This window comes from Tursiops truncatus, chromosome 2 (genome assembly GCF_011762595.2).
Source record: "Tursiops truncatus isolate mTurTru1 chromosome 2, mTurTru1.mat.Y, whole genome shotgun sequence".
Classification (NCBI taxonomy): Eukaryota; Metazoa; Chordata; class Mammalia; order Artiodactyla; family Delphinidae; genus Tursiops; species Tursiops truncatus.
In genome coordinates, this window is record NC_047035.1 from 34,415,521 (window position 1) to 34,436,577 (window position 21,057).

The following is a 21,057-nucleotide window of genomic DNA, read 5'->3' on the forward strand; positions in this document are numbered from 1 at the left end:
AAGGCATAGACTATATTTTACTGCATGGATGATAACCCCTCAATAAAAAATTGTTTTATATGGACAGATAAAGAAAACTCTGCTTCTGAAAGATGGGGTTGTCTACTGAAAAAAAATGCACAACCCAAAAGTTGAGAATTATGTTTTATTTGCTGGCTTACTAAAGACTTCAGCCTGGGAGACAGCCTCTCAGAAGCTCTGAGGGACTGCTCCAAAGAGGTAAGGGAGGAGCCAGGATATATAGGAGTTTTTGCAACAAACAAACAAAAACAAAAAAACCCAAGTAGTCAGAACACAAAAAGATTACTGCTAATTAAGGAAAAACCAGGCATCTCAAGTTAATGAATTTAGCACTTTTCTATGTATGGGAAGATGCAAGAGTCTGGGCTTAATGAAATTATTCCTTTGATATGCACTTTAACTACCTAGGGCCAGTACCCTAGTTTTTCCTCCATCCTGAGTTCCCCTCTGTGCACGACTAGGGGCATAGCTGCAGTGACTGATGTCTTTTCTTAAAAAATTAATTTACTTAATTTATTTATTTTTGGCTGCATTAAGACTTTGTTGCTGTGCGTGGGCTTCCTCTAGTTGTGGCGAGCGGGGGCTACTCTTCGTTGTGGTGCGTAGGCTTACTCATTGCGGTGGCTTGTCTTGTTGCAGAGCACGGGCTCTAGGCGCGAGGGCTTCAGTAGTTGTGGCATGCAGGCTCAGTAGTTGTGACTCACGGGCTTAGTTGCTCCATGGCATGTGGGATCTTCCCGGACCAGGGCTCAAACCTGTGTCCCCGGCATTGGGAGGTGGATTCTTAACCACTGCGCCACCAGGGAAGCCCAGTGACTGATGTCTTGATGGCCTCAACATCCTTTGTTTACTGAAATGTCAAGTGACATTCTTTGTCCACAGGGCAGACATACCTTTCCCTATCCTTCCCATTAAGAACAGCTAAAGGGCTTCCCTGGTGGCGCAGTGGTTGAGAGTCCACCTGCCGATGCAGGGGACACGGGTTCGTGCCCCGGTCCAGGAAGATCCTACATGCCGCGGAGCGGCTGGGCCCGTGAGCCATGGCCGCTGAGCCTGCGCGTCTGGAGCCTGTGCTCCGCAACGGGAGAGGCCACAACAGTGAGAAGCTCGCGTACCGCAAAAAAAAAAAAAAAAAAAAAAGAACAACTAAAATCCTTGGACATTTTATATGAAACAAACAAAAGAAGACTCTGAAAGATGGAGAGAAGGAGGCTGACTAGGGACCCTAGAAGGACACAGTGGTGAGTTCCCTGGGTTTTCTTTTTCCCTCGTATGTCCCAGACTGCATGCTGGAGAAGATGGCCTACAGAAACCTCTGTAGGGAATTGAAGAAATGCGCTACAGAAACCTGTTCTCTTTAGCCAAAAGACAAAATAAAGAGCAGCCTAGCAACACAGAAAACTTTTAGACAATAACTACTTTACTCCAGTGCAACACTACAGAAAAAAACTGCAGCCCCATCATCATCCCTGCCACAAAGGCCAAGGGGGGTAATCTAGACTTTCACCTTCGCCAGGCTGTAAAGAGGAGCCCCACCCTGCTGCTGGGGCGACATCAGAGAAGGCTGAGTGGTAATAGCTTCCGCTAGTGCCACCCTGTGGTGTCAGTGGAGAACGTGTGGGAAGCCTGGACTTCCACAGCCACCCAGAAGTTACAAGGAACGCCTCCCCACCAGGTGTCAATGGAGGCCAAGTGGGGAACCTGGACGCTGCCCCTACCTAGTGATGTGGTGGTGCCCTTCTACCTCTGCTGGAGCAGCATCAGTGTGTTAACAACCTGGGCCGCTGGACTCTTTAATCAATAGATATTGAGAAGAGACCAGACAAGAATTCCAGGCAAGGCTTGATTGGGGCTCATGCTGCAGCAGGAGGGAGTGAAAACAAGAGTCAGGTGCCCATGCTCGCTCCACAAGAGGAGCTGCTTGGGTCCTTAAAAGGGGTAAGAATGGGCACGTACGTGGGTTGGGCAGGAGGTGTAGATTAGGTGGTCTGCCCACACTCTTGGTGGTGCTGTGTGAAGGGATCATAAACAGTACCCAGCTTTTGCTCCTGGAACCTTAGAAGTGGCAGTTGGTTTGAGTTTTTTCTGTATCTTATTGTTCATAATTGCCCCAACTGCCCATGCATGCAGTTATTTTTAGTCCCTTATAGTTGCTTTGTATTCTGTTGCTTGAGGGGACATTTGTCCAGGTTCAAGCACTCCAGTAAAGGGTCCCAGGTCCCAGATCCCAGCCCATCTCAAGTGGAGACCTGCTATAACAGAAGATTTAAATAAGATACAAAATCTCATAATATTAAAAGTGCTCAGGTTTCTAGCTAAAGTCATTCATCAGAAAAATCTCCACTTGAAAGACAATAGACAATCAACAGATGCCAATACCAAGATGACATAGTTGTTAGAATTATCTGACCAGGATTTTAAGTAGCCATAATAAAAATGCTTCAACAAGCAATTACAAACACATTTAAAACAGCTGAAAAAATTGGGTCTCAGTAAAGAATAGAAGATATCAAAAATCACCACATGGAAATTTTAGAGCTGAAAAATATAATAACTAAAATTAAAAACTCAATGTATGGACTCAACAACAAAATGGAAGGACACAGGAAAGAATCAGTGAACTTGAAGATAGCATTCACTCAATATGACCAACAGAGAGAAAACAGACTGGAAAAAAAAATGAACAGAGCTTTAGGGACCTTGGGACTATAACAAAAAAATCTAATAATCGTTTCATTTGATCAGAAAGAGAGGAGAAAGAAGGTGAGGCTGGAAAAAAAAAAAAAGGTGAAGAAATAATGGCTGAAAGTTTCCCAAATTTGGCAAGACATAAACTTACATATGCAAGAAGGTGAGTAAACGCAAAATACGATTAACCCAAAGAAATTCGTGCCAAGATATATCATAGTCAAACTTCTGAAAACTAAAGACAAAAAATCTTGAAAGCAGTGGTGGAGAAACAATACCTTACTTAAAGGGGAAAAATAACTCACGTGACAGAGATTTCCCATCAGAAACCATGGAGGCCGGAAGGAAGCGGCACAATTTTCCAAGTGCTGAAAGAAAACTGTCAACCCAGAATTGTATATCCAGTGAAAACATTCTCCAGGAATGAAGGGGAAATCAAGAAATTGTCAGATGACGGAAAACTAAAAGAATCTGTCACCAGCTGACCTACCTTAAGAGAATGGGTAAAGGAAGTTCTCTGAGCAAAAAGAAAATGCTGAAAGAAGGAATCTTAGAACATCAAGAAGGAAGAACAATGGAAAGAGCAAAAATATGAGTAAACACATAGACTTTCTTTCTCCTCTTAAGTTTTCTAAGTTACATTTGATGGTTGAAGTGAAAATTATGCTACTGTCTGATGTGGGTCTCAATGAATGTAGAGGAAATATTAAGACAATTATAAATATGGAAGAGTAGAGGGAGGAATGCTTTCTACACTTCACTTGAACTGGTAAAATGTTGATATCAGTAGACTGTGATAGTGGTTGTGAGGTAATAGAAAATATATATATATATATATATATATATATATATATTTATTTATATATTGGTCTCTGTGCCCCTGGTTCCTGGCACAGAGCTCCTAAAATCCTTGTAATTTCCTAAGTGATAAGAGCACGAAGAGCATCTTTTGTTCTAATATTTGGTCTTTGACTTGGCTCCTGACACAAAGTTCCTAAACACTTTGGGATTTCCTGGTTGACAGCAGTGTCTTCTGTTCTAATGAGGTGACTCTTGGCGGGATCCTGGATGGCGGCTGATCACCAGAAAGACCAAGACATGATTAGAAGCTTGGGATTTTCACCTCCTATCCCCCCACCCCATTCTCCAGAGAGGGAAGACTGGCTGGAAATGGACATAATGGTTGATCATGCCTACATGATGAAGCCTCTATAAAAATTCCAAAAGTATGGGGTTTGGAGAGTGTCCAGATTGGTGAATCCTCCACATACTGGGAGGTTGATGCATGCCTACTCTACGGGGACAGAAACTCCTGCACTCAGGACCCTCCCAGACCTTGCCCTCTATATCTCTTCATCTGGCTATTCATCTGTATCATTTATCATATCCTTTATTAGATAATAAACTGGTAAACGTGTTTCCCTGAGTTTTGTGAGCTGTTCTAGCAAATAATTGAATCCAAGGGAGAGGAGGTCATGGGAACCTCTGACTTGTAGCCAAGAGGGGAGCAGTCTCATGGAACTGAGCCCTTAACTTGTGGGATCTGACACTGTCTCCAGGTAGACCGTGTCAGAATTGAGTTAAATTGTAGGATACCAAGCTGGTGTCACAGAGAATAATTGTCCTTGGTGTGCGACCCGCACCACCCCCCAGCTCCCGCCAACATTTGGTGTCAGACATGTTATAAGTGTGGTAGCAGGGTGAGAATAAAGGAGAAACACAGGAGAAGACTGAGTTTTTTTAAAAACAGTTTCATATATATAATGTAATACCTAGAGCCACCACTAAAAAAGCTACATAAAGAGGTATATCCACACTACATAGATAAGCCAAAATGGAACTCTAACCAAGATGAAATGTGTAATATTTACCTTTTGTATGCAAAGTAAATTATTTCTTGATCAGTTTCACAAACTTGCAACAAGCTTTTTAGTTCTTTTTGTTGGCTTTTTAAAAACTGAAGTATAATTGGCAATATTTATCTTTTTAAAAGGCTATTTATTTGGAATTTCTTTTCACTTAGATGGGCCTTTACTTTTACAAGTAAGTGGTCCTATAGAAGACCTACTCTCAGTTAACACAGTAGCAATAATCAGTAATGCTATATCATAAAAAAAGTAAATGGAATAAAAACTACAGTATAAGACAGTATTTTTAGAAAAACTACTCAATCTGTAAGTGTAAGTACTAAAAGAAAGCTCTAGAGAAGGGTTTTAAGAATCCAGCATGGGCCATAAAAATAAAAAGTTAACTGAATTCTTTGGCTAGATTTTTTTTCTTACTATTCATAGACACTCAGCTTCCAAGAAAAACTTCAGCAGTTGAAATAAGTACCCATTTTATCAAAAGTAGGTCAGATTAATCCTGTATATTGCCACCACAATGCTCAATGCATTCAAATATATTTCCTAGTTCTGTAGTCACAACTCTTTGGAAAGTGTATGCCCAGTTGTTCACCAATCATTTTTCTTTCCCCACTGGGCATACTGATAGACCATGTTTCCTGGCCTCCTTTGAAGTTAGGTACAGCCATGTTTATGAGTTCTGGCCAATGGAATGCGGGTTGAAGACTTGGCCTTAAAACCCTCCCATGCATGATCCTCCATGCTTGCCCCTCATCTGTTAGCCAGATGTAGAGGATCCAATGGAGGGGGCCCTGAGGAGGCCCCAAGGGATTGTGAAGCCACTAAATGGAAGGAGCCTGGGTCTCTGAATCACAACTTGGCAGAAATGATGGGTCATCTGACCACAAGCACCTAAGTGGAACTGTAGACAGACAATAAACAAACGTTTATTGTGTTATGCCACTGACATTTTTTTAGTAGCAGTTAGCCTGCCTTGACAAATACAGAGTACATGTTTCTCATGCTTCCTTTCTCTGCTTCTCCACAACTGAATTCATGAGGGAATTAGCTGTGAGACTCCTTTAATGACCCTGCAAAAAGATATTACACCTCCTCGGAGAACCTTGCCAATTGCTAAGTCTAAGTTCTTTTCATCAGCCTGCCCTTCCTTGCTGTTATTTTCCACCGAATTTTTGAGGCTTGTGAATACTCTGAAGTCCAGCATTGAGAGACGAAAGAATCACTCCTTGCTGTGTTTACAGGGTCATGGGCATGAGAACTTGCTGCTTCATATCCCAGGCGGCATCTAAGTAAATAGCAAATACATAGATTTCCATTTCTACTGGGATGCCAAACTGCGTAATCGAGTTACCATGACACTGTGATCTGACAGAGCAAAGTGATTATAAAGACTTCAGAATTCTATTACCACACTATGTATCCCTAGAATGTGGTATTTAATATAATAATTTAATATTCAAAAAATTAAGTACTTTAAATATATTTAGGTGTCTTTTTTTCTTTCTATGACTCTAGAGTTGTGAAACTTCTGAGCCTGCACAGGTTCTTAACTTTTTTTGGTGCCACAGATCCTCTGTAAGTCCGGTAAACCTAATGGACCCCTTATCACAATAATGTTTTTAAATGAATAAAGTACATAGGATTTCAAAGAAAACCAACTGAATTAAAATACTGTTATCAAAATATTTAAAAAATGTCTTACGGTAATAGGTGTCTCTATTGACACATTAAATTAGAAGATCTAGTAGTTGGTCGAATAATTACTGCAATTTTGAAGTAGTGATGAGTGGAAATGACATTTTGAGATAATTATTGTGAGATAAAGATATCTGTGGTTTCTATCGGTGACAAAAATCACAAGTATTGCTAATACTAACTGGTTTGTTGCCTAATTCATAATCAAAAGAAATGTTAAATTTCAATTATAAGTTAATGAAACTAAAGATGAAACTCTGATTTTATCTGTGAAGTGCAAGTTAAGAACTCCAGGCCTGGTGGTTTCCCCAAAACATCAACCCTGTTTATCTCGGAGTAGTGGAAATACAGATGGTTTAAACATTTTCTTCTTTTCTGTATTTTTCATATTTTCCACAATAAGCAAACATCACTTTTGCATGATATTTACAAAAACAAAAAGGGGTGTATTGCTTGGTAAGATTCAGGGTATAAAAATAAAATTGGAAAAACAACAATGCTTGAAGAAAATCCTTTAGGAAAAGTAAAAAAAGGAAAACAAAATCCTGGATGAAGATGGAGAAGCTGAACCTGACTTTCATCGGAACACAAAGTTGGTGAGGCCTTTATGCCATTTATCTTTATACACAAATTCTTTCATACACGATGCTGCCTCAGGGCTGAAGCACCATAACTCTTTTAACGGGCCACACAGGCACTCTTGGGCCACATCCCAAGTAAAAAGAAAAAGGGGAACCCACAGGTCACTAGTAGTCATGAGTTTAGTAATTTTATTATCCATCCATACCTTCTGCATCTTCCCCTCTTGCTAACCCTCCCAGCCAGGACTTGTCTGCCTTCTCAATGCTCTGCACAGTGGTCTGGGAGAGAAAACTAGACAGTGAAATCCAAACTCCCTACGGGCCCTACAAGACCCTCCTGGATCTGGCCCCTACCTACCTCCCCAACTTCCAACTGCATTCCCCATGCGTCGGCCTCTCTGACCTTTTGATTCCTCCAATAAGCCAAACTTGTTCCAGCCTCGGGGGCTTTGTCTTTCCTGGTCCTCCTTCCCAGCAATTTCCTCCTCCAGAGCATCCCGAGACCAGTCTTGGCTCCTTATCCTTGGGGCTCTGATGTCTTTCCCCAGAGACTTTCCTTACTTGCCCATTGAAAGTCCCCAAGCAGCCCCTGCACTTAAAACTAGCTGGCACCGGAATCAAAGAATGAATGAATGAATGAGTGAAATGAACGAATACCTGCGGACTGCCTCCTTGGGGCGTACTCTGGCTTGGAAATCAAACTCAGTTTGTAGAGCGAAAGCACGTTAATAGCGGTTTTAACCTGTCCGCTCAGACGTTGGCCCCCCCCACAAATCTCTGGAGGTCCGGGCGTGGAAAACCCAGAGAGCCTTGGGGGCTGTCGGCGCGAAACTGCGGCTGCGCGCAGCCTGGGGCGGGGCGTGGCCAATGCCGATGCGGGGAAGTGAGTCCAGAGCCGGCGAGAGGACGCTGGAGGGCGCGCTAGAGCGGCGCGGCCCGGCCTGGTGTGGGCGAGCCGGCCATGGAGGACGAGCAGAGCTTCTCAGATATTTGTGGCGGCCGCCTGGCTCTGCAGCGCCGCTTCTACTCCCCTTCCTGCCTGGAGTTCTGCCTCAGCTGCCCTCGGATCACCCTGCGTTCGCTCACCGCTGTCACCTGCAGCGTGTGGCTAGCGGCCTACGGACTCTTCACACTCTGCGAGGTAAGGCCTGCCGGCCTCTTCCCGCGATCTGAGTCGGGGTCTCGGGTTTCGAAGGGTCATTGGGGCCTTAGGGTCGAGCCCAGACCTCTCGCCGGACCCTCCTGCGATCGTGGGGCCTGGAGGGCGGAAACTCGCTGGTTCTGGGGACGCCATTCCGCTGCTGGACAGCTCTCTTCCTTACGTTTAGTGAAGTTTGTGCTCCTGTACTTTATCCCCCTCCTGGGTCGCTGCTCTGCTCCGTGGTTCCACCCAGCATACATCCAGTCCTTGCAGGACAGCCTAAAACTTTAACTTCCATGTACTCTCCGTAGTACATGCTCATAGTAATTCAGTTCCAAGGTCCTCATCCATAACTTTCACCCCTCAGAGGAATCACTGCTAACAATACCTTTTACAGTCTTCTAGAAACTGTCTTTGCCACCATAAATCACAAGAATTGTGTGCAAGTTAATTGTTTGATAGTTCTTCCTAATCTCTCTTTTTCAAGGCAATCTAACCCCCCCCCAAATCCCTTCCCCAACTTCAAGTATTTTCTAAAGAATTGTGAAATTACGGAGAGGAGTGGTTTCTGTGCTCAATTTCCAGACTCATTCCTATTTTCTGAGCCTCAGTTTTTACACCTCTAAAATGGAATTAATATCTGCCACACCAGCTTCACAGCATTGTGAGGGTCACATGTAGTAGCATTGTGACAGCCCTAAAATAAAAGGAATCATCCTAATTGCCCTTTTCAGGATGAATTTAGTTTCATATTTAGTGTCCTGTGTGGACTATATTATTTCAGGAGTGGTCTGACCAGAGCTGAAATACAGCAAGGCTATTTATTTCTATAATTTGGGTATTGTTTTCGATACTGCATCCATTTGCTTTTTTTTGCCATCAGAGCATATTTCAGAGCATGGTAATTTAGTAGTGTAGATATATGCAAAATATATGCCCTAATTTGTACCAAATTGTATCTAAAAGTTTGTTCATAAGTCAGTCAAAATGGTTAAGTTGCCAAGACAGTCCTTCCTCCTCCCCCCAGAAAGATTTCATATATAAAATAGTTGAATATCAATACTAGCCTGAGCTCTGGTCAGGTAGTCATGTGAGGAGGAGGGAACAGGTATTTATTAAATGCCCACTGAGTGCCAACTGCTTTACTGAATGCCTCATCTCAACCTTAGAAGAAAACCAAGACTCAGAAAGAGTAATAACTTATCCGAAGTGATAAAGCTAGTAAATGGCGTACGGGGGCTTCAAACCCAGGGCTGTCTGACTCTGAAACCATTTTTTTCCCACTATACTATGATGTCTCCTCATTGCAGGGGGCTTGCTTAGGCAAAATTTTTAAATAGAGGTTTGTGTTTACGCCAGCTCCCTTTTGTACTCACCTCTCTCATCCTGGTATATCCCACTTACCCTCAACAAATGTCCAGGGCTCGGTAACCTTATCTTCCTTTAAACTCCACTGCAACACTTCTTAAGGGCTCTGTGTACCAAAATTTCTTATCTTTCCTCCTATTCAAAACTACTAATTACTGAATCTCAGCTAGGATGAGAAGAAATCTGATGAAGGAATTCATTAAAACATGTGGCTAAACTTCAACCCAAAACGAATATTGAACTGTCAGATAGAATTTCAGAAAGAAAAATGAAGTATAGAAAATGCAGGGGTAATGAAGTTTGGGGCAGGGATTACTTTATAGAAAAGCTGATATGGATCAAATCCCCTAAGTATATACTGTTCTTCATCCCTTCTTTCCTCCCAGTTTTTGAATTCACAGTTCTATTAGAATTCTAGGTTTTTACCTTACTTATTCCAACCTGGAATGTCCTTCCCCCTTCCTTTTCTCAGCTAAGTATATTTGTCAATAACCACCACCTCCTCTGCACCAGTTAAATCCTGCTTCCTTGGAAGTCTTCATAGGATATTCCTGTGTGCTTTAATGTCTCTCTTTCTGGCTTTCTCTCTCTCTCTTTTAATCCTGTCTTAGTCACTTCTAAGTCAGAATCATAGTATTCTCCAAAAGGATTTTATATATGTTAATCTTGCCTCTAATAAATCTGTAAGGGCCAGAACTGAATTTTATCTCTCTATTCTTCCATAATGCTTATTCAGTTCACACGATGTACAAGACACTGTACTAGATACTAGACATTTAATTAGCTCAAAGTAGATATTTCTGGGTCATCAGAGACCCAGCACATAGATTTCTCCATCCTTTATTTGTTAATCAACAAATAATTTCCTAGCACAGCGGTCAGCAAACTTCTTTTTAAAAGGTCGAATAGTAAATATTTTAGGCTTTCAGGTCTCCGTCTCAGATTCTTCTGTTTCTTTTTCTCTCTTTTTATCAACCCTTTAAAAAATGTAAAAAACATTCTTAGCTTAAGGTGGACCAGACAAACACATATCACAGGCCCAAATAGTTTTCAGACTCCTGATCTAACAGTTAACTATGTGTTATGTAGAAAGAAGTCGAAAGGTACCTTCAAGGAAAACCAGAGCTGGTCAGTAGTTAAAGCAGTAAACACAGATTTTATTCAGAAACTGTTGCAATGGGAGAAAAGAGACTTAAGTATTGAATTGGGCTCAATTCTAAATATAGCAGGGACCAGTGGAAATGTATAGCTAAGGAGCAGGGTCAGGGGTCAGTGGATGGAAAATTACTAAAAAGAAACATCAGGGGTAAAGGGGGATTCTGGGTAAATTGATTTGACAGGATTCTGGCTGAAGGCAGGCCACGGTGATTAGATACCAAGGGTGAGGGTCTTCTTTAAACTCAGCAACATTCTTGCTACAACTTGTTGAACAATGCAGGCCCAACAAGAATGGACACCAAGGTCCAGCACTTAGAAGAGCTTGACTAGAGTTAGGTCAAAGAGAGTATCTTGTCAGTAACAAAAATTAATAAAACACTTCCTATGCTCAAGGAATGACAGTCATAAATTAGTGAGTCTCTTGATTCTAGATCATCGATGATTTTTTTTCTGTGTCATCCTTCTAAATAGCTTTTTGGAAAAAAAAGGGAAAACAGTGCCACATGAAAGCAACATACCTTGATGGAAAGACACACTTCAACTTCAGAAATGTTAAAAGATTGTAGATGTGTCTTAGAATCAAAGAAGTAAATACCATTTTGGGGGCCCTTAACACATCAGTCATTTCATCTAGTCAGTCAACCTTAACACATTAGTCAGTCACAACCCAAAACAACTAAAAGAGCCCTAAATAGTAAGATCTTTATTATTTAACAAAACAAGAAGTCAGGACGAAGGAGGGCTCTAGAGGGCTTAAGAGGCTCTGTTGATTTTACTTTTTTCATCTTACTGCTCTTCCACCCTTGATGTACTCTACCTGTCCTCAGCCTAGCTTTCCACATGGTTTGGCAGAGGCCACGTAGTTGGTTTTCAGGCATCAAAACCTCAGGATGAAGGGGCCTTCTCTTCCTTAGATCTCTTTTTTGAGATGGACTTAGTTTTCCAGAAACCCCTCCAGCCGACTTCCCCTCACATCTCATTGGCTAGAGTTGTGTCATAGGTCCATTTCTGAACCAATCATTGGCAGGAGTGGGAACCAATCATGATTCCCTCCAACTTCTATTAGGAAGGAGGAGCGGCTGTTGAGTATTATCTGCTACACTGTGCTAAGCATTTTATTACTCTCCAGTCTGCGATTTTCCTACATATCTTACTGATGGAGCATGAGAAGAAAAGATCTGAGTCCTTAAGTTGCAATTTTGGAAGAAAAATCTCTGAAAGCGGTGTGATGCGTATTTTGCTGATGGAGGTTCACCTCCCGAGACCTATCCATTTGTTGTCTGGATGTATTTTATCATATGCTTTCGTAGCACTACAGAGCCCAAGTAAAAGTAGTTTCCTCTTCCTCGGTGCATGTTCTTCCCATCTGTTCACCTCACAACAGAACAAAGGCTTTTTTCCACAGTGCCTGGAGTTGACGTATTAAATAGCAGAGCTATATGTGGAGGACCACTTGGTAACCTTACCGCCTGTGTCTGGCTCTCTTCAGAACAGCATGATCCTCTCTGCTGCCATCTTCATCACTCTCTTAGGCCTGCTTGGTTACCTCCATTTTGTGAAGATTGATCACGAGACCCTGTTAATCATTGATTCCCTTGGCATCCAGATGACCTCATCCTACGCCTCAGGCAAAGAAAGCACCACCTTCATTGAGATGGGCCAGGTGAACGATGTTGTCATTAATGAGGCTATTTACATGGTAAGTACTTAAGTCATTACAGGCCTCTCTGGATGAGGCAGCGCATGGGGTATGCCTGGATCTAAGCTGAGTCTTAATGCGTAAAGTAACTGATGTCACAGAATTAAACTTGAGGGCTCTCTGTTCCAGTACCTGTAGTGTTTTCTTTTTGGCTGACATGTCCTTAAGCCATAAAAGTGAAACTTGTATTGAAAACATATGTCCTTTATTTTTAAAGAGATACTATAGGTTTTTATGGATAGGGAGTCAGCATTCATCTTTATTTTCTAGCCCTGCTTCAAAGTCATCTCTGCTTGTTGTTGTTTTGTCTTTTTTAATCTAAAGAATGAGAATATACTTCTCCCTCACTTCAAATGCATTCTTTTTCAAGTGTATGAAAAAGTTTTAAGCCTTCCCTTGAGAAAGAAAACTGAATTTTACTTAGATCTCTGCTATTTGGTTTATTTTCTTACAGCAGAAGGTGATTTACTACCTCTGCATTTTATTGAAGGATCCAATGGAACCACATGGGATATCCCAAGTAGTACCTCTCTTCCAGGTGAGCATAGAATACTTGTTTCTTCTGCAAAGAAATCCTCTACCTTTCCCCTCCTCTCTGCATATCCACGGCTTCTTATGTTCAGTAGGAATGTGAACTTCTGTTGTCAAGAGTATTTGAGGATACCTGAGGGGTATTTTTACTGAGAATTAGGATTTTAGTTATTTCAGAAATTCCTTTCTGAGGCAAATAAGGCTTTCAGAAATATTATGAATTTATACGAATTTTAGAGATAAAAACATATATATAGCAACTTCTGCCTGTAGGTCATCATTCATCTGCTTTGACTCCGTTAGTCTGCCAATATGCGATTTTACATAGATGCTATTGATCTATACAGACTTTTATACACTATTTTGTGTCTTGTTTTTTTATATATATACATTTATTTATCTATCTATTTATTTATTTATGGCTGAGTTGGGTCTTTGTTGCTGTGCGCGGGCTTTCTCTAGTTGCGGTGAGCGGGGGCTACTCTTCATTGTGGTGCGTCGGCTTCTCATTGTCGTGGCTTCTCTTGTTGCGGAGCACGGGCTCTAGGCGCGCAGGCTTCAGTAGTTGTGGCACGTGGGCTCAGTAGTTGTGGCTTGCAGGCTCTAGAGCTCAGGCTCAGTAGCTGTGGCACATGGGCTTAGTTGCTCCGCGGCATGTGGGATCTTCCCGGGCCAGGGCTCAAACCCGTGTCCCTTGCGTTGGCAGGCAGATTCTCAACCACTGCGCCACCAGGGAAGCCCCCTTGCTTTTTTAATATACATATTTTCATGCATTTACAAAGGCCATTATACTTATTATTTAAAATAATTATATCATGTCAAATATCAGTTTATTTAGCTACCTCATTTACTAGCTTTTGAAATCATGTTCAGATTATTTTTTGTTTTTTTCTTACAAAAAAACACTTATACAAAGACGCAGACCTACTAGAGAATGGACTTGAGGATACGGGGAGGGGGAAGGGTAAGCTGGGACAAAGTGAGAGAGTGGCATGGACATATATACACTACCAAATGTAAAATAGAGAGCTAGAGGGAAGCAGCCGCATGGCACAGGGAGATCAGCTCAGTGCTTTGTGACCACCTAGAGGGGTGGGATAGGGAGGGTGGGAGGGAGGGAGACACAAGAGGGAAGAGATATGGGGACATATGTACATGTATAACTGATTCACTTTGTTATAAAGCAGAAACTAACACACCATTGTACAGCAATTATACTCCAATAAAGATGTTAAAAAATTTTTAAAAAACACAAAACTTATACAAACATGATTATAATCAATTATTTTATAGGTATGTAAAGTATTTACGTATGCAGTTAACTCTGCCTCACTGCCCTTCCTTTTTCAAAGGATTTAAGGAAGCTAAGCTAAAATTCTTTTGCATTATAGTTCAAAATTATTTTATTAAAGCTTATGAATAGTTTCATAGATTTTAATCATGTTTGAGATTTGGCTCCAGAGATTGGACAACCTTACCATACTTTTGTGAATTTGTACTTGTTTTCCTGTAGTCTTGGCTAACAGTGGGTTTAGCTATTTTTTAGTTTAGTATGTAGGGAAAGGAATTTAGAGTTATTAAATTTGTGTCTCTTTAAATGACAAAGAGACTTTTCATATTTCCTTGTAAGTGCTACCTATCAGTATTTTCTGTTTTAAACTATCCATCTCCTCTATTAGTCAAGTAGATACTAGATAGTGATTATGCATTGTAACAATTTATATATTTTGGGTAGCAAACTGTTATGAAATATGCTTTCCCCATACATTTTTCCCATTCTGTGGCTTTTCATTTGGTTGTATTATATTTCATTATACAAAATAATTTTCAATATTTACATATTAAACTGCCCTTCCTGTCTCTGGGAACTGTTTCGCAGCTTGTGATACTTCCCAAGAGGGTCTGTCCTTGTTACTCTTCTTGCTTTGTCTTAGGTGGAGGTCATGAAATTTAGATTAAAAACTGTCTTTCGAGCTCCTGCTTCCACAGTTCACAGGCTGGGATGTGGGCCTGGTTAGGGATTCCTCCTAGGAAAATGCTGTGAGGCCTGAACTTCTGCCTCTCTGAAGCCCACATCTGTACCATTTAGACTCCCTGGTCGTGGGTGAGAGATTGAGGTTGCACATGGACACAATACCACTAAGCACTTTACATTCATCTTGTTTCTGCATTTCTCCCCTTTGGAATTCAGAGTGCCAAGCCCCGGCTGGACTGCTTGATTGAAGTGTACAGAAGCTGCCAGGACATCCTGGCACACCAGAAAGCCACATCAACGAGCCCGTGAGTCCCAGCGTTTAGAAGGCCAGTATTGTTTTCCAGAGGAGATGACTCCTAAGCCACAGTGGCTGGTTTATTTTCTGTATTTTAAACCATCAAGTGGGCACAGTCCTAGGAACCAGTATGGATGCGGTGGATCTCAGAGCCGTAGAGCAGGTGCCTGGAAGCCTAACTTATTGTGCGGTGTTGAGCAAAGTACTTATGTGTATTTTAGTGTTCCGCTTGTAAGATTTTGTTTACCACCTGAGGGGAGACCTCGAAACAGTATGTCAGGAGTAATGTTGACGAAGAGCACTTTGTGATATTCCTAAGCACGTTCAAGTTTACTTTTTGTTGAAATTTGTAGAGCAAGACAATGGGAAACTGACATCAGATCTCTTGAGAAAGATAATTTTCAACTGCACAGTACCCCTGTATAAAAGCTAAGAGAAAAAGCAAGCCCTTCAGGGGCTGGTCAGTAGGAAGAAATGTCCTACAAAAGACTAGTCTCTGTCCACCTAGCTCCTGTGTTCTGTACAGGGTTAATTTATGGTGATTCTCTTAATAAACAGATCTCCTTCCAAAACATACACAATTGCTTGGTTCAGACAGCTGCTTTTTATTGACAAACACAATCATGGCATTTCAGTCACGGGTGTCTAGCACATTAATACTCTTGTTACTCAGCATTGTCTATGGTTTCAAAAACTTCTTTTGCCAAGAGGGGTGAGATAAAAGGCCAGACAGAAATTTGACTTTGGTTTCCAGACATGTTAAAGAAGGATAAACATACATACTGTAGAAGCCTTTGTTTATAAGGCAGTTTCTTTTATATAAAATTAATAAACTAAGGGAGGATTCCTGAAGGGTTGGGAAGAAGACAGGGCGGGGGAAATAGCTTGACCCCCAAATTCAATATGAACACAGCTCCATTCTTGCTTACTTTTTCTTTGGGATTTTTTTTTTTTTTTTTAACTCCTGGCCAGATGATAATTCCTTATTTGCCTTAGACACACTCAAGATATTACAAAACCAGAGCTGTAACTTCTGCCTTTTATACCAGCCCTGGAGGGGTTATTCAGGAGCCTGTGGGACATGTGACATGTGACTTGGTCGAGGTAGAAATGTCTCAGCTAAATCCCAAATGCTGGGGGAAAGGCAGGAACAGAAATGGGAGGCAGCTATGAAATTGCCAGCCTGGCAAGGTCAAGTTCGTTTAAAAAAGGTAGACACTCTGATGCGCTGCTTTTTTCATCATGCTTGTCAGTTTAATGGGTGAGAGAGGGGAAGCTTACAGCAGCTGAGGTGTTCAGATAAACTAGTTCCAGCCTTGCAGTTTTCACAGTGTGCAACACACACACACTTTGCTGGGGTTAAAGGCTTGGTTCTTGGCTGCTATTGCTAAACCCATATAGTTTGTTTGGCACTTTATCGAAAAATGATAAGACTGCCTTAGAGCTATGAAATAAAACTCAGTTTCCTCAATGTTGGAAAATCAGAGTATAAATGAACTCTTTCGTCTTTTTTTTTTTTTTTTTCCTGTTAAGGGAGGGTGGAGACAAGATCATCTCTGCATCCAACAGAAGGTCTCACTCGGGGATGGGGGCATATTGGCATCGTCAGGAAGACAAAAGGTGAAAGATACTTTCAACTGATGCTCTCAGGCTAGGACAGATAACGCATATGTGCGTCTGCCCTCAAACATTCCCAGCGCAAGTTCGCCAGAAGTCTTAAGGAGCAAATCCAGGCCCATGGGCCTGCAGGGGTGTCTTCTGTTTCTGACTCATCTTTGGTGGCCTCACAGAGCAGCAAAACGCAGAATGCATTTGCTTGGTTTTTCAAAGAGCAGGGGGACAAGCGACGACCACCTTCTCCTACAGTAGTAAGCACAGCCTTCACTGAGCCCTGTCCAGTTGTTAAAATGAGACAGGGAGAGGTCAGGTTGGACCTAGCCCCTGCCCTTGCCTGTACCCAGTTGGGCTGACGGTCCAGTGTGAGGGAGAACAGCTTCAGTCTCAGGCGAATAGCGCCTTGTCCTGCAGAGACAGGTGCCGCTGCCCCAGAAGGGCACCACCAATGCCTCCTCGTTCGCACCAGGGGAAGGGGAAAGGTGAGTCTCCTCCTTTTTTTCCAGCCCTGCCAACACCTTTCCCATATGGGAAAGGAAGTCCAGTCTTAGTGAGTTCTAAGCTTTTGTTGGAGTTCAGGTGAATTGGAAATTCTAGTCCTTCCCTGTTCAGGGATGTCGGGAAAACTTCAAGTATAAACCCCTGTGTGAGGACCATACACAACATAAACATATTAGTCTCCCTGAGAGTAGCAGTGCAGGAAATTCTGACTTACAGCACTGATGCCCTCAGTAACCAGTAACAGTGGGCCATCCCTATCTGTGTCTAGAACTGGGCAGCATCCAGAGCTCAGTATTCTTATGAAAACAAAGTGGTTTTTATACTGGGTCTGCATTTTTAAAGGTTGGCCCTGAAACATTATAAGGCACCTAGAGAGTAAAGGCTGCATGGACACTGAAACACACATTCCACAGAACAACTGGGGCAGGCTGCAGGGGGCTGTTAGACCCATCACAGTAGTATCGCACCCGAGGATACATCTCTCTAATCCCAGAGGCACCAGGTGGTGGTGGGGAAAGGGGTAGGAGGAATATTCACAGCAACGTTGGCCCCTTGGCAGCACATGGAACAGAAGCAAAGAACTGTCGTCCATCCAGTTCCCATGGCTGGCAGGCAGCAGGCGGGTTGGGGGGTGGGTCCACGGTTGTGGAGCAGTGGTTCATGTAGCTGGCCATGATGAAGGTCACCTCTGCAATCTAAGGAGAGAAAGAGAAACAAAGGAATTGAACACTGGCTTTGGCTTGAATCCTGGCTCTCTCACTCACTAGCTGTTGCACTGGTTATATAAGCTTCCTGGGCTTCAGTTTGTCCCTTAAGTTAAAATACCCACCTGGGAGGAAATGTCCAAAGGGGATCGTTCCTGTGAGGCTCAGAGGCCTAGTGAAATAGGCATCTGGAGGTCCTGAGGTGCCCAGTACCTCCTGAGGACAGGAGGACCAACATTCCGCCCTGGCTGTCTCCAAGACAAGGCAAGGCAGCCTCCCTGGAGGAAAGGCTCTGTATATCCTCTCCTTTGGTAGGGACAGTATTGAAAGGAGGAGGTGGTTTGGCGAACTCCAGCTTTAGGGTTAAAACAACAGGGTTTCCAGTTGCTCAGAAGGGAGCCAGGAACTATAAATCAGAACTTTGGTTCCAGAGTCTCTGCAATTGTTATTTTTTGCATCAACATTTCCTGTACTGAGTAGGAACAAGGCCCTTAAAGTGAACAGTTCCTAGGACCCCAGGGAAGGGGGAGCATGTTCAGAGTGTCCCACTTGTGACTAGTGCCGGGACAGCAGAGCCCAAGGCAAGGTGAGAACACTGGGCCTGCTGCAAGGACGACAGCAGCAAGAGGGCCCCCATTCAAGCCTGTCCAGTGCTGTGGCTGACAGAACAGAGGAAGGTAACATGAGGAGTGCAGAGTAGCTGGACCAGAGTGAGTTCCCTCTCCCGCCAGCCCCCCCACCTGCCAGCTCAGCAGTGACCGTAGAGACGCCACCTGAACCCTCTGGGGTACTGATGATAGTTTCATTTGGGGCAGGGCCCTTCTAGAGTACTGTCATAACCCCAGTTTCCTTTCTAAGCTCCGAGCCCATCTCATCAGACCACAGCAGGGTAAAATGTTTTAGCAGCTTTCAGACCCACCTTGGGAGCAGCCATCCGGAAGATCAGCTTCTCAATGTGGCCTTTTCCAGAGCTCTGGTCTGAAGTGGATCTAATCACAAGCATGAAGTCATCCCGGCAGCCACCAAAGGTCATCACTGAAGAGTAGGGATAAGTGACGTGCACTTGCTGTGGGGAAAGATCCAGTTAGTTCTGGAAAAACTTTCCACCTGCCTCCTGAGCTAGGAGCCAGCGTGCCCAGTCTGTTCCAGACCAGGAAGGGAGAAGTCCGAAGTGGTCACACTTTGGAGATCTACATTTTGAATGTCTACAAGCTGTGTCTAGACTAGAGGACAGCAGTACTTGGGCAGGGGGTGGGGGAAGGAAAACCGTGGTCACTTAGCTCAGCCCTTTGAGTCCAGAGAGAAGAAGAAAAGATACTGTCAGGAGAAGGAGGGGTCAGGAAGCCAGCCCTCATCCTCCCGTACCATGGTGTTGTGGTCCAGGATGCTGACACCGTCCTCATTCACCGCAATCCACACCAGAGTGTTCTCCTTGGAAGACGGCTGTGCAGGCTGGGGGAACAGGAAAATCCCATCAGACATCCACAGCTAGGGATTCTGAACCACTAGAGCTTTCTGAGGAAGAAGGCACATCTAGGGATCTGCTAGGCAGTGATTTCCAACTTTTTTCTTTTGGAAAACATAGAAGATGGTATTTGTATAGCATGCGGGAGTAAACAGGCTGCTCGTGGCAGGAGGCACCTGGCTTGGGGCTCTGGCCACCTACTAACAACCCCGAGTATCACTTTCTTGTAGTACCTATAGCCCATCCTGCCATGGTACAGAACACAGTACACTTTGTTCCTGTTCCAGAACAGAGGCCAGCCCTGGCTGTTCTGTTACAGGCATGGAGAACAGGCTGTTTTTTCCTGGCTCTCAGAAACTGACAGCATTCCACCCACAGGCCCTCCTAAGTGCAAGCTGCATCTTGCTTCAACCATTTCCTAGGGACTATAAAATAATTAGGAAGACAGTAATGCAAGGGCTTTAGGCCCTGCCAGGGAGAAAACTGACTATTTGGTGGATAAGTCCTAGAATGACTAATTTTCACTGCCAGGGCTGCAGTAGGGCAATCTAGATTTCCTGTCTCTCCTACCCTGGGGAGGCTGGGGAGAGAGATGGACATGTCCCTTTTTTCAGGAGCTTCTCCCAACCTTCCAGACTAAGTGGGTCCCCATGTTATATGCCTTTATAACACCCCTGTACTTTTCCTTCATGGCACTTGTGACAGCTTCTAAAAAAATTATATGTGTTTTATATATATATATATATTTAGAAAGAGAGAGTGTATGTGTGAAAATTTGATTAGTGTGTACGTCCCCCACTAGATGGGAAGCTCCATGAAGGCGAGGACGTGTCTGATTTGCTCACCTCTTGTCACCTCAGACAACTAGCACAATGCCTCAGATATAGTAGGAGCTCAACAATTCTTTGTTGAATGAATGAGTGAATGTCTGTTGTCTAATCTGTATCCTCAGTGAACAGGATCATGATCCAGCTTCGAGGATAGGACACTGTGATTACGTACAAAGTTTCATGCACACCAGATAGCCAGTGAAGAAAAGTTCCATCTGAAATTACTTTTAGCCACCTGGCCTTCCAGCAGGAGAAATTAACTGGTGCCTGAGTAGTCAGATCCCTCTGTGGCTGCACCAGGTCAGCAGAGATGTATTTGTTTAGGTTACACGTTGTTCTTTCAAACTTTTTTTAAAATAAAAACATTCTCAAGAGGAACATCATATCAAGTCTGAACTCTGTTGTGGATTAGTTGACCCTATCTTTTTTTTCAAAGGTAGGATTGGGAAAGAAGTCAATAAAGGAAAGTTAAGGATCCCCCAGAAATAACCCTGGCCCGGAAGCAATGAGTCACAACTGCTCTGGACCAGGGAAAGCTGGAGTAGGCAAGAAATGGGTGGAAAGATAGTGACCCCTAGTGGTTGCGGGTGGGCGCTGCAGACTGAACTGGCTCAAAACATGACCGAATCCAGGAGAAACTTAGGGAGTTCCTGAGGGTGTGGTAACCACTCCTTTGGCTGGAAACCACCCACACTTACCTGAGCAGCAAAGAGCTTAGCACCAAAGAGGGGCCATTTCCGGGCCACTGTCAGGTAGATGCGGATGCACTCAGGAGAGGAGCAGCCTTGCAGTGCTGCCCACTTTGTGGTCAGCTGATCTGCCAGGTGCCTGGTTTAGACGGATGGAGAGAGATGGTGCCATGTTTCTGTTGCAGCTCTGAGGTTTTTCCCAACTCTGCAGCCCATGCCTCCCTACGGTGACTCCCT

General features: G+C 43.3%; 3 protein-coding genes across 11 annotated transcripts in view; 1 reads left to right on the forward strand and 2 right to left on the reverse strand.

Annotated features, from left to right (window-relative positions):
• Positions 1-7,615, reverse strand: part of ARG2 (arginase 2) — a 43,537-nt gene extending 35,922 nt beyond the window's left edge. The window contains exon 1 of the mRNA XM_033851023.2: positions 7,508-7,615. The gene's annotated coding sequence lies outside the window, so the exon portion shown is untranslated. The remainder of the gene's footprint in view (positions 1-7,507) is intronic.
• Positions 7,616-7,708: 93 nt separating this feature from the next.
• PIGH (phosphatidylinositol glycan anchor biosynthesis class H) lies at positions 7,709-20,836 on the forward strand. 9 transcript variants are annotated; one of them, XM_073800329.1, is made up of 6 exons: positions 7,709-7,991; positions 12,050-12,216; positions 12,671-12,754; positions 14,939-15,027; positions 16,551-16,637; positions 20,254-20,836. In XM_073800329.1, the coding sequence occupies exons 1-6, from the start codon at positions 7,718-7,720 to the stop codon at positions 20,324-20,326; spliced, it is 774 nt and encodes a 257-aa protein (XP_073656430.1). In that variant the 5' UTR covers positions 7,709-7,717; the 3' UTR covers positions 20,327-20,836. The 9 variants fall into 9 exon arrangements, with proteins under 9 accessions (XP_073656430.1, XP_073656431.1, XP_073656432.1 ...); XM_073800330.1 differs by having other exon boundaries at positions 12,707-12,754; XM_033851027.2 differs by having other exon boundaries at positions 7,714-7,991; positions 12,124-12,216; positions 12,707-12,754.
• Positions 15,947-21,057, reverse strand: part of PLEKHH1 (pleckstrin homology, MyTH4 and FERM domain containing H1) — a 52,665-nt gene continuing 47,554 nt past the window's right edge. The window contains exons 26-29 of the mRNA XM_033851021.2: positions 20,830-20,959; positions 19,202-19,288; positions 18,756-18,902; positions 15,947-17,827 (exon numbers count right to left, since the gene is read on the reverse strand). Of these exons, the coding sequence (XP_033706912.1) occupies positions 17,666-17,827; positions 18,756-18,902; positions 19,202-19,288; positions 20,830-20,959 (526 nt within the window). The 3' untranslated portion in view covers positions 15,947-17,665. The remainder of the gene's footprint in view (positions 17,828-18,755; positions 18,903-19,201; positions 19,289-20,829; positions 20,960-21,057) is intronic.